The following is a 12,378-nucleotide window of genomic DNA, read 5'->3' on the forward strand; positions in this document are numbered from 1 at the left end:
GCCTCCTTGTGTGTGATTACGTGCTGCAAGCGAAGCTGAAGCCTGCTCACAGGATTCGGAGGATTTTGGGGCGTCCAATCAAAGACCGAGTTTACCATTTCAGCTGAAGTTGCCTGATCACAAGTCGATATCACGAACACAAGACGGTATCAGGAGCATGTGCACATAGATAATTCGGTATGGAGGAGTCAGTATATATTGGATCTCTGTCGAGCTGTAGTTTTCGTTATGTGTAACATATGACAGCAACCACATTTCACTCCTGCCCTTCATTGATGCCTATGCCCAGTACACTTGTGAAAATGCGACACTACACTCTTCTTGCTCTCTGTGCAATTAGCCCAGCATGGGCAGCGCCAAGCACAAGTCGATCTTTTGACTACGTTGTTGTTGGGGGTGGAACTGCCGGCTTGACCGTGGCCAACCGACTGAGCGAAGACGCCCATGTCACAGTAGCCGTGGTTGAAGCAGGCAATGCCATAGAAAATGGGGTAGGGAATCTAAGCTACGTTCCGGGGTATGTCAGTATGCTCCAAGCGTCTATCCCGGGCAGTGCATCTGTTGGCTGGGGATTCAAGACTACACCGCAGCAGGTATGTTAGGGCCTGTTTCCTCATTAAACATCGGGATACCCAGTATGAAAACCTTGCTGACGTTATTAAAGGGGCTAGGGGTGCCATTGTGAACTATGTCCGTGCCAAAGCGGTAAGTACCTGTTGGCATTGGCCTGATGCGGTTCCAGCTGCTAATTTGTTTTTCTTCAGCTTGGAGGATGCAGCGCCATAAACAACATGGCGTATGGACGCACGTCGAAGGGAGCCCTGCAGCGACTAGCAGAGACGGTTGGCGATCAATCCTACACTTGGAACCAGGTCCTCCCTTTTATCAGAAGAGCATGAACTTTGCACCGCCTGACGACAGAACGCGCTTGTCGAACGCAACGCCGAGCTATGATTCCAAAGCAGTGGCCCGAGGGGGTCCTTTGAGCGTGAACTTCCTGCGTACGCCGAAAGCTGGAGCACTTGGGTTGTTAAGGGGCTCGCCGCTATCGGCATATCCCCGGGGCGGGCATTGGTCGAAGGAGCTCTGTCCGGGTCGACCTGGCAGCTGATGACAGTTGATCACGCCACTGGCCATCGCTCCTCGTCCAACTCTGCCTTCTTGAGTCCCGTGTCGCGCAGGAACAACTTGGTCGTATTCACCGACACCATGGCTGAGCGTATTATCTTCGATGGCAAGAAAGCGGCCACGGGCGTAAGCGTTACCAACGGCAACACCAAATTCACGCTCGCAGCCAAGAGAGAAGTCATACTCTCGGCCGGCGTCTTCCAGTCCCCACAGCTACTTATGGTCTCTGGTGTCGGCCCCAAGGACGTATTGCAGCAGCATCAGATTCCTGTTGTAGCTGACAGGCCTGGAGTAGGCCAGGGAATGCGCGACCATGTTCTACTTCCCATAACCTACCAGGTTAATCTTGCCAGTCCGGACCTCACTTCAGGAAACGCCGTGGCCGACTTTAATGACCATGCCAGGGGGGCTCTCACCAATCCAGGAGGCGACTTGGTTGGTCTCGAAAAGATCCCTTCGGACTTGCGCGCCAACTGGTCACCCGAGACAAAGTCAGGTAAGTGAGCCTCGGGCACCATAGCTCCAAGTTCATAGCAAACATTTGGACGCTTCCACTGACAAATATATCCCAGCACTCTCGGCCTTGCCTGAAGATTGGCCCGAGATCCAATACCTGGTGTTCCCAGCCGCTTTCACTCCAGGCACGCTAGCCGGCGCCAGCTACGCGTCCCTCATTCCGGCGCTGCAGGCGCCCCAGTCGACAGGCAACGTGACTATCTCCTCGGCCCGGATGAGCGACCCGCCTGTCATTAACCCCAACTGGTTGACTGCGCAGGCGGACTTGGACGTCCTCGTGGCGGGCTTCAAGCGAATGCGCCAGCTCGTGGCGTCCAAGGCCATGGCCGGAGTGACCGTGGGCGAAGAGTTCCTGCCGGGCCCGTCCGTGCAGACTGACGACCAGATCCTGGCCTTTGTGAGGGCCGCGGGGCAGTCCATGTGCCACGCCCATGCCACCAACGCCATGGGCAAAGCCTCGGACGCAAATGCCGTGGTGGACAGCTCAGGCAAGGTATATGGTGTAAAAAACCGTAAGTGCCATTCCCCAAATGGATAGCGCGCCAGATGTGTATGATCATGGAAATGACTGACTCTGTATCTTTCGATATCAAAGTGCGTGTTGTGGACGCTTCAGCCTTTCCATTCCTGCTTCCTGGTAAGTACGGCAAGAACCCGACATGAACTAGGAATAATTACTAACACTGTCATCACAAAAGGGCCGTCCCCTCAAACCCAGGTTTGTAAGTAACCCCTCTGACGACAATTGAAAGTTTTAGAGCTAACGGAAAGATAGATATGCTTGCGGAGAAGTTAGCAGACATGATCAAGAAGGGACGTTAGAGGTTTAAGTCGGCAAGTTATTCTAGAGTTTTCGAGGCCATTAGTTATAATAGCCTCTTGTTTGTGTACGTGAATTTTAGTTTTAGACATTTTATAAAGTTTCATTACTATTATTAGGTTAACAACATATGATCTAATTGAAAGTAACTGTTGAACCAGGCCTCTCAGGGGTCAGGGGTAACACTGCCACGCGAAAAGGGCCACTTACGTGCGTATGATCGCACGGACTACCTCCTCGCACTTAGAAGGGAGACTGGCTGTCAGACCAGTCTCGCACCTAGCTCAGAAGAAGTAGACGCATTGTATAGTATACAATTTCTCACTACTATATTTGAACCGTACGAACATGTACACACTATGCAACAGTGACTGTTATAGAAAGAAAGTCGATATAGTTAATAAGTAGCTAAGCTTAATATTTAGATGGCTAATGTAACTCGACCGAGGGCGGCGGTTCACGCAGACACGACACGATAGAAGCATTTAGCCTGAGTCAGTTGAATGTGTATTCAGGAGCTTTAGGCACATTGCATGTTGTTGGTATCCCAGAAGGCTTCACGATCCAGGTATGGTTCTCCAGGGTCTCTAATATCATCTACAGAAGTCTATGATACTTGATCTTGACCGTCGGGAGCAAGATCCGCCTCGATAACGCTCTGTGTCGCCAAGGGCGAGTCCCATATCTTGACGATGCGCAAGCCTACCGAGTCCAGCAGGTCGGTCCACATCGGCACCGTGCGCTCGTAGGCCGAGACCTTGACCATCATGGTGAGGTCGTATGCCGTGGCCTGCGGGTGCGGCCGCTCCGAGGGCAGGACGTGGTCGTGGATGAGCAGCCTGCTGTACCCGGGCCGCATGGCGTCACGGAGGTGGGCGAGGATCCGTCGGGACGGCTCGTCGGACCAGTCGTGGATCACGCCGTGCAGGTAGTACGCGCGGGCGCCCCGGACCGGCTGCGGCGTGAAGAAGTCGTGCGCCAGGACCCGCACCGACGGCGGGCACTTGGCCAGCTGCACCACGTCGGGGCGGTCCTGCAGCACCAGGCGCCGGCACGCCTCGGGCTGGTGCGCCAGGAGCTTGTTGATGTCATGACCCACGTTCCCGCCCACGTCCACCAGCAGGGGCGTGTCCGAGTCGTTGGGTAGCGAATCCGCAAGCCTCTCATAGGGGTAGATGTCCAGCATGCCGGCTTGCTTGGCCATGACACCGCCCATCATATTATTGAAAGTGGCACCCTCTTTGAGATTCTTGTCGTAATAATCAAAAAGGGAGCCTTTGAAATCTTTGGTGTATTGGAAGATGCCATTGTTCGGGTCAGCTGGGTTCTTATAGCCGGCCTGCATCAGATACTCGGGCATCTTGTAGAAGCATGGCATGGTCGCATCATAACTGGCGACTCAAGATCAGCAAATCACAGTGTACGACGAGAATGAATTCGATCAAAACGAGGGATGCCTACAGATAATCGATCCAGGCGCCAAATACCGGCTCAACCAAGGATTTCGTGAACGTTGTTTGCCGATAGGCGCCAGAAACCTCTTCAAGTAGATTGGTGGCTGCCAGGTGGCGAAGCATGCGGCCTATGGGGACATCTTTTAGCCACACATAATCGAGCCTCAAATTAACAGATGATCTTACTGAGGAGCGCTGGGTCGCAACTAGTCATCTCAGCTAGGGTAGCCGCAGTTTGGGGGTGATCAGCACCAGCCTGGTCCCATTTCTCAAAGAGTTTGAGGTCTCTGAGGACCTTCAATGTAGCATCCAGCGCTGGCTACAATTTAAGTTAGCATGCGATATTGGAACGTCTTATGCGATCTGCTACAAAAGAAGTCCATACTTCGGTCAGCACAAGACGTGCGACGGTGTCCCACGGTGTTTCCAGACGGCTGACGAGAGCGTAGGCCGCACGGAGTGCCTGAATACGGTCACCGTCAAAGGCGAAAGAGGATCGGTTCACATCCTTGATTGAATGTATAAAACTTCCAACGTCGTTCGAATTGCCATTGCCGTTGACCACAGACATGATTGACAAAGAGTAAAAATACTGCAGCTGGTGAGTAGCTCACGTCAGGATGAACAAAGTATCCTTCGCAAATTCCCTGGAGGTCAGAGCATGCCTGGCCATGTAATATTCTACATAGAGAAAAGCTAATGCATTTCAAATAGATCACGTTGGCACTTTGTGGCACAGAGTCTGCGATGCAATCGCTGACGTGGGGGCCGGAGCCGAGTAAAAGCCTGAGAGGGAGTATGACTGTTTCCCTCCCTTACCCAGCGCAGGGAAGTATGTGCCCACTCAGAGCTGGATGAATGTGAAGATGCTAGAGATGACCAGTTTGATATGCGATTTTTGACCTGGTGATAACCTCCCTGAAATGGGGCGTTGAACCAAGGCAGCCTTTGAGTGACCCTGTCTACATCCTGACCACCACTATGGGTTTCTTTGAAGATCACATGTTGAGATTGTATCCCAGCCTCTTCCACATCCCCATTACTCTCGCTATTCTGGTTGTCTCTGTGTCTCTTTACAGACTTTACTTCCATCCGCTGGCGCATATCCCGGGGCCGCCGTTCGCATGCGTCTCGTCTCTGTTCCTATACGCAATCTGTTATCTTGGCGTTGAAGGCCGCGTCCTCCTCTATTACCATGAGAAGTACTGTGTGTCGGTTCTTCGAATTGCGCCGGACGCCGTCTCGCTGTCAGGCGACGACACCCTGCACCAGGTCTACGTAGCGGGCGGAGGGCTGCCTAAGGATGCACGGTACCAAAACTTCCGTGTCGAGGGTCACGACACCATCTTTTCGGCCCTCGATCAGGACTACCGTAACGAACGTGCAAAGGCAGTGCTGCCACTGTTTGCTCCGAGCCGGATTCAGAACGCCTACGACTCAGACGGGGTGACGGCATCACTGGTCCGAAAGTTCATCGCGCGGCTGCAGGAAGAGCGGGCTTCACCGAATTCCAAGGTCGATATCTTAGATCTCTCTTCGCGACTCTCCATTGATTTCCTGACTGCATACCTCTTCCACCAGCCCTACGGTGGTCTCGATGAGCCCACCCAACACCAGACTTCCAGCCCCAAGGCCCCGTCGCCACCACTCAAATGGGCCAACAAGCTTTCTGCCACGCCGTTTGTGCTGTCCATTGTCAGTTTTAGCCGCTTCTCGCTCTTGCCCAATTGGGCATTCAATGCGATATTCTCATCACTCGTTGCGCGGGTACTTTCGAACGACGAAGTGAGCACTTCTATGCGCACAGTCTCCCGCTACGCCGACGCTGTATTGGGGGCTGACGAGGACGGCCAAGGGGGCGAAGCCGCGAAACGTACCAATCCCGCTTGCTGGCGGCGGGCATCACGAGGGAGGAGACGCTCGTTCAGTGCAAGGCCGTCATGTTTGCAGGTGCCGACTCGACCGCCGTCATGTTGGCCACCATCTTGTTCCACCTGGTGCGGCGGCCCGAGGCACGCGCACGGCTGCGCGCAGAGATTGCCGAGAACGAGACTGCGGGCGGGGACCCGCAGGCGCTACCCTACCTGCGGGCCGTGGTGCGCGAGGGGCTCCGGCTCGGCATGGCCAACCCTGCGCGGCTGACGAGGATCGTGCCACCTCGGGGCGCGGGCCTGACCGTCGGGGGGCAGTTCCTGCCACCTGGCACCAAGGTCGGCGCTGCGGCGTACGTGTTCCACCACAATCGATCCGTGTTCCCGCAACCTTTCGCTTTCCAGCCGGAGAGGTGGCTGCCCAGCCCAGAAGACTCGCCCAGTGATGTCGAAGCGCGACGTGTCCGAGAGCAGACCGCATTTCCATTCGGCTTGGGCTCCCGGGCATGCCTGGGGCGCAACCTCGCCAGCTTCCAGCTCCATGTGGCTGTGAAAGAGGTGGTCGCGAACGGGGTTCTGGAAGGTTCGCGAACGTGTGCGGACCGAATAGAGCTGATCGAGTGGTTCAACGCTGAAATCAAAGGCCACGAATTGGAAATTCAGTGGAATTAGCGATACAGATACATGTTGAACCATATCAACTACTTCCCAACAGCCATGTCGAGACAGTCCGTTGATTCGTGAAAGCTCTACGTGGCATACCTTTTAATATAAACTATCAAAATTTGAAAATCAAATTTCGAAAAGCAGCATGCAAGCTTCGCTTTACTCCTTAATAGCAACTGCTTCGTTACCATAAATCACACTGCAGCGGTCTGAGTCGCACAACTAGTTTATCATCATCACCACGGAAAGTAAGCCGGTGCTATTATGAGTGACTACGCTTGGACAGGATGTTTCGACTTTATTGTAGGTACTTACTGGTGAATTGAATATGGGAAGGGTATTCTAAGCTCTCGGGAATAGGCCGAACGCCTATGAGATAAGGAATACGGTACATCGCCACTTTCGTATTACTCCCGTATAGCTCAAATCCTACAACTTGATTATTCCTACCATTGATCTTACCTCTCAGCTTAGAGTCCCGAGTATAACCGCCATAGGACCCCGAGTAATAGGTACGACGACTAGAGCTCGGCCCCTGTACGACACCCACACATCATACCCTGCCCAACCTCAAATTGAAGTACATGCATCGGCGTGAAATGCCATAATGAACATTAGGCAAGAAACACGTTCATTGAAGCTTGAAGAACGTAGACAGTGTGTAAAATGTCTACTCGCGAGAAGTACGAATCGTTATCGCCCTTCGACCATTGTGTGCCGCGCGCGTATTACAATCTCGCTCTGTACATTCCGCTCAAGACACGTGCTACTCCGGAGGAGGCGTTCGAGTTGCTCCACGATGGGCTACGCCGCGTTTTTGACCGCTTGCCTTGGCTCAATGGCAAAGTCCAGTACCAATCGCCCGAAACACCAGGATGGCGGCCCGGACAGCTCGAACTGCGCTACACACCAGTTCAGGGTCGACTAGCACAGCTGAAATTCAAAAGCCTAAAGACGGACCTTGACTACGTGAGCCTACAGGACCTCGGATTTCCCGTCGACTGTTTCGACGACTCTGAAATCGCCCCCCATGGCTTCTTCGCCGACCTCAACGCCCCACGGGACGTTTTTGTCGGCCAGGCGAACTTTCTCCCTGGCGGCTGTATCCTGGTGTCAGCCATTCATCATAATGCCAGCGACGAGGGAGCATACTTTGACATCCTGAGGCTTTGGGCAGACGAGTGCGCCGCCCTTCACACAAAGGATGCACCAACAATTCAAACCCCCGCGGACCATCAAAACCGTGGAGTCCTGAAGCAGATCTGGAGTGAGGAGAACACCGTATCATCCATCGAAGCAATCGATCTGGAAACTTGGGGGCTTGTTGGCTTGGAGGCCGCCGACTTCCGACAGGAGGCAAGTGTCCTGCCAGGCCCCGCGCCACAGCCCCCGAAGCCTGCAGATCGCCCATTGAAAGCCGGTGTCTTCTACATCTCACCAGACAATCTGACTGCCCTGCGCGACCATGTAAACGGTGAAATGGGCGCCTCTGGGGCCGCATCGGTTAATGATGCCCTCTGCGCATTGATATGGCGCTGCCTCATCCAGGCACGTTCAATGGCGAGCCCACGGAAGCCTTCTGAGATGCCTGAAGAAGGGCGGAACGTGGAGCGCGTGGAGGAGTCGCGACTGAACATGGTCTATGACGGGCGATCCCACTACTCGTCGGCGCTGCCAGACATGTACCTCGGCAATCTCACGTTCAACGTGCTGTCAAGCCTGCCGTTGGAGAGACTGGCCGGCGCCGACTCTACCGTCGGCTCGGTAGCGGCGCTCCTCCGACACAATGCCGGACGCGCCGACTCGGCAAAACTCTTGAATCTGTTCTGCCTGCTAGACAGCCTGTCCGACTACGACGAGCTTATCCGGCTCAAGCGCAAGCGGACGTCGAGCGTCGAGGGCAACAACCTGTCCATTTCGTCCATGGTCAACGTGCAGATGGACAGCGTCTGCTTCGGGAAAGGGCCGGTGTTCGGCAACAACGGCCACGTCGAGGCGGCGCGCCTGCTGATGGGCACCATCAACAGCTGGACGCGGACCTGTCTCATCTCGCCTCGGACCAAGAACGGCGCGGTGGAGTTTGTGGCCAACATGTATGACGAGGAGTTTGAGCTACTCATGGCTGATACTCAGTTCGCTCAGTATGTCTCGTGTCTGAGCTGGCCAGAGTAAACGACGGAATTTTACTGCAGGTTTCACTCGGCGTTACTTGGTAGTTGATTGAATAGGGGAACTTTATATGACTATTATAACGTATCAGAATTCTCAGAATTGATATCTAAGTAGCGGCATACCCCCTAGAAAGTGAGTGTGATAAGTGACTACATTGTACCAAGTGAATATTGTAGGAACAAATGCAAACTGCCAATCCCACACAACAGAAACACGATTCGCTAATTTCAATCCCATTCTCGATCAGAAGAATTTTCATTGAGGCTGCACGATATCCAAAAACAACAATGCACAAATGCTAATTTCTTTTCATCGACTCCAAGATCCCAAGAGCATTTGCAAAACTCAGCTCCGTCATTGTTTCATCCCAGAGAGCTTCAGCCATGGCCTCCGCCTCGTCGGTGTACAGCATATCGGCATACCTACACAAGTCTTAGTACTTCGCTCCTCCGATCTATTCGCCACAAACGAAATAGGGCAAAAGGGGCGGGAGATTACTTACGGTGCGACCTTGCAATTCATGATGTACGAGCCGTGGCTCGCCTCAGGCTGGTGGACAGCCGCGTCAAAGTACGTGGCGGCGCCCTGGTCGACGGGCCGGCCGCAGACGCGCAGGATGCCGCGGACGACGAGGCGCGGGATGGCGGGGAGGGCGCGCATGAGGCCGGTCTGGCGGACCCAGCCGGGCTCGAGCAGGAGCACGACGACGTCGCGGGGGTCGACGTAGCGCGCCGCGGCGCGCTCGAAGACGGCCTGCGCCAGCAGCTGGAGACGGCGTAGCGGTCCTGCGGGTCCCAGGGCACCTCGGTCGTGACCTCGTCGAACGAGGCCAGCAGGGGCCGCCGGCCCTGGTTGGGGAACTTGGCGTTGCGCACCGTCGCGGTGCTGATGGTGATGAGGCGCGGGGCCCGGTCGGCGGGCCGCTTCGCCTTCAGCACCGGCAGCAGCAGGATGCCCAGCAGCACGGTGCTCAGGAAGTTGACCTGCACCGTCGACTCGTGGCCCGTCGACAGGCAGGCGTGGTCGGCCGGCACGAACCCGGCGTTGAGGATGGCAAAGTCGATGCGGTCGAGACTGCTCTCGCAGCGCTTGGCGAAGCTCTGGATCGATGCGTAGCTCTCCATGTCGACCTCCCAGACGTGGATCACGGCGCTGGGGTTGATGGGCTTCAGCTGCGCAGCTGCATCTTGCCCTCTCTGAATAGAGCGGACACCCATGACAAGGCATGACAGTCCAGCTCCGAGCATCTGCTTTGCGGTCTCAAACCCTAAGCCGCTGTTGGCTCCGGTGATAATGGCGACTCGACTGCTCAGGGAGTCGTCTTGGGGCGGCAAGGGGATGGTCGTCTTAAACTGGTTCTCCCACCACATGGAGCCGAAGCTCACAGGGTTGGGACCCATCTCTCTCGAAGCGGTTGCTGTCATGATGGATGGAGTTCAGAAGAGCGCTTCAATCGATAGAGGTTGGGAGGAGTGGACAAGAGCCACAGACATGGCTGAACGCCGCAGAGCAGACCCTTTATGACAAGGCCAATGCATGAGTGCACACGCTCTTTTCCTCGCGCAACACAAGACAAAGCGATTTTGCTCGTGTCTCCGCGGGTCCAAGGATTGTCCCCGAGTGTTAAATCCGCGGACATAACAAGGCCCAATGAAACGCGGTCCCGAGTCGAGAACAGGGTGTGGTCTGATTGGTTGAAGCAACCACGACTCCCAAAGAGTCGGCGGAATTGAAATTCCGATGGAAAGTCAGGGCTGCAGTGTCCTGTGCTTACTTTGCATTACCCGATACCAGCATTGGGAGCCGACATGTATCGATTCATCTAGTCATGTACTGGCACCTGTTACTTAACTGGCATGCACTTGTGCGTTGTTGTATCAAGCAGCAAAAGCATAACTACCTAGCATAGAATACACGTGCCAATAACTAGTCTCTGGGGCCCTACGGAGGACTTCAGCAACCATCTTCGCCATATGTAACCCGCCGCTGTTCGCCATGTAATCCAACGTAGTGAGGATCCAACTTTGGAGCTCACGACGACACGTCAATTGTCCCGCAGCGTACAGCGGACTCAGCAAAGTGAAGCACTGCAGTGATTGTAATGGGGTGAAGGGGATCTTGCTCTCCGTCCGCGCCTTTGCCCACGTAAACTGAGGGACGGAAGAGGCGATCTCGTCGCACAGCTTTTCGATGGCGACGTATATCTTGCTGTTGTGGCGCTGACAGTTTGTACCTGTCGTCGTCTCCGTATCACCATACACAATCACAATTTTAGCAAGGAGCAGGCGCATGGTCCGAAGCACGTTCCGCACCTGTGTGACATAATGGTCACTGTAGAGGTCGTAGTAGCCTGCATATACCCTTGGGTACTTGCCGTCGGTGCTGACTCTTGTAAAATGCCACGATGACGGCAGCGCCTGCTCCATCTCGACGAAGCGCTGATCCAGGACCAGTGCTTGTAAACTCACCTCGTCGGGACTCAGTGTCCCTTGGCCAACATCGGCGGCGAGATTGACCACGCCAGCCACAACACCCGTAACGGCGAACTTGGGATCCAGATGCAAGGCAGCGGGGCCCATGACCCGGCCGGCGCGACTCGTCTCCACCACGGGCTTGGCGAAATAGGGCGCAAGTCCGGTCCGCAGCTCCGCGAGCTCCCGCGGTACATGGGAGCCCGCGGCTCCGCAGCTGATGACTAAGGTCATGGCCAGCCGGGCAGCAAGCTGGCGCGTGACGGGCGACGCCAAGCGACCTGCGAGGCCGTAGGCGCGGACCAGGCTCAGCGCGCCGCGGACGTGGCTCATCCAGGCCAAAGCCCCCTCGCCCTCGCCACCCGAGACGGCTTTCGGGCCCGGCTCCCCCGCCGCCGCCAGCTTCTCGTACAGGTCGAGGACGAGCGCCGTTTGGAGAGCGGCGTCCGTGTTTGCCGGGCGGCTGGCGTGCAGGGCGTTGCCGAGACGTTTTATGGCGGTCACGTACTGCGCCGTGGCCAGCCGGGACAGTTCGTGGCCCGAGGACGAGGAGCGCACGGGGGCCGCGACACGTCCCGGGGTTTGGTAGTGCTTTGCCAAGAACAGCAGGGCGGCCGCATCCACGGCGGCGGAGAGAGGGTCGTCAGCACCTGCGGCTTGGTACAAACCGGCAAGCGCACCATGGCTCCGGGAAAACCCGAACACATAGTTAGAGAAAAGGCCTCTCGGGCGCGGACCTCGAGAGCAGGGAGAAGTGGACAGGGTATGGCGGGTGACGCCGAAGTCGAAGGGCAGCGTAATACGTGATTAGACAGGACTTTGCGGCTAGTGGAGTGGGTTTGGTCCAGGATGATTAGCTCGTTGGGGTCGCGACGACCGAAACAATGAATGCCGGCACGACCACATTGGCCACATGTTGGAAGCTGCAGGTCACACTGTGGGAGGCGGTATTAGCAGGTCGGTCTGGCTACGGGTGACGCGACTTACCCGGAGTTTGCGCCTCTTACAGTGTTGGCAGTCGAGCGACGGCTTCCCCCGATTGACCATGGCGCCAAGGAGGTGGGTAGATGATGGGGAACTCGAACCAACTCTCGAATTGACAGGACTCCTACATAGCCTAGAAGACTAGTCCGGGTCTGGCTAGCGTTCCGGAGAGACGTAATAGAAGCCGATCCGCGCTCTATCATTGGCTAGAGAGCTTGCATGGCGCACAGTGACTTCCCATCCGGAAGGCTAACTACATTGGGTTGGCGTCTCCCAAGGTAACAAACAGTATGCTG

The 12,378-nt window shown here is 55.6% G+C and overlaps 6 protein-coding genes across 6 annotated transcripts; 3 read left to right on the plus strand and 3 right to left on the minus strand.

Annotated features, from left to right (window-relative positions):
• Positions 1-302: 302 nt before the first annotated feature.
• PG998_000091 (choline dehydrogenase) lies at positions 303-2,307 on the plus strand (the record flags this gene model as incomplete). Its single annotated transcript, XM_066866909.1, has 5 exons — positions 303-593; positions 637-705; positions 1,036-1,624; positions 1,701-2,156; positions 2,240-2,307. The coding sequence occupies 5 exons, from the start codon at positions 303-305 to the stop codon at positions 2,305-2,307; spliced, it is 1,473 nt and encodes a 490-aa protein (XP_066735324.1).
• Positions 2,308-3,071: 764 nt separating this feature from the next.
• PG998_000092 (S-adenosyl-L-methionine-dependent methyltransferase) lies at positions 3,072-4,489 on the minus strand (the record flags this gene model as incomplete). Its single annotated transcript, XM_066866910.1, has 4 exons — positions 3,072-3,855; positions 3,926-4,046; positions 4,105-4,237; positions 4,304-4,489. 4 exons carry the CDS (start codon positions 4,487-4,489, stop codon positions 3,072-3,074), a joined length of 1,224 nt encoding a protein of 407 aa, XP_066735325.1.
• A 410-nt stretch (positions 4,490-4,899) lies between these two features.
• Positions 4,900-6,461, plus strand: PG998_000093 (cytochrome P450; the record flags this gene model as incomplete). Its single annotated transcript, XM_066866911.1, has 2 exons — positions 4,900-5,791; positions 5,869-6,461. 2 exons carry the CDS (start codon positions 4,900-4,902, stop codon positions 6,459-6,461), a joined length of 1,485 nt encoding a protein of 494 aa, XP_066735326.1.
• A 660-nt stretch (positions 6,462-7,121) lies between these two features.
• Positions 7,122-8,627, plus strand: PG998_000094 (Acyltransferase BOA11; the record flags this gene model as incomplete). Its single annotated transcript, XM_066866912.1, has 1 exon — positions 7,122-8,627. The coding sequence occupies one exon, from the start codon at positions 7,122-7,124 to the stop codon at positions 8,625-8,627; it is 1,506 nt and encodes a 501-aa protein (XP_066735327.1).
• A 298-nt stretch (positions 8,628-8,925) lies between these two features.
• Positions 8,926-10,051, minus strand: PG998_000095 (uncharacterized protein; the record flags this gene model as incomplete). The annotated part of the gene is made up of 3 exons (XM_066866913.1): positions 8,926-9,049; positions 9,130-9,392; positions 9,431-10,051. The coding sequence occupies 3 exons, from the start codon at positions 10,049-10,051 to the stop codon at positions 8,926-8,928; spliced, it is 1,008 nt and encodes a 335-aa protein (XP_066735328.1).
• A 453-nt stretch (positions 10,052-10,504) lies between these two features.
• PG998_000096 (uncharacterized protein) lies at positions 10,505-12,145 on the minus strand (the record flags this gene model as incomplete). The annotated part of the gene is made up of 3 exons (XM_066866914.1): positions 10,505-11,748; positions 11,802-12,033; positions 12,086-12,145. 3 exons carry the CDS (start codon positions 12,143-12,145, stop codon positions 10,505-10,507), a joined length of 1,536 nt encoding a protein of 511 aa, XP_066735329.1.
• Between the last annotated feature and the right edge of the window lie 233 nt (positions 12,146-12,378).

Source organism: Apiospora kogelbergensis (assembly GCF_038363985.1).
Source record: "Apiospora kogelbergensis strain CBS 113332 chromosome Unknown utg000001l_segment0_segment0, whole genome shotgun sequence".
NCBI classification, from domain to species: domain Eukaryota; kingdom Fungi; phylum Ascomycota; class Sordariomycetes; order Amphisphaeriales; family Apiosporaceae; genus Apiospora; species Apiospora kogelbergensis.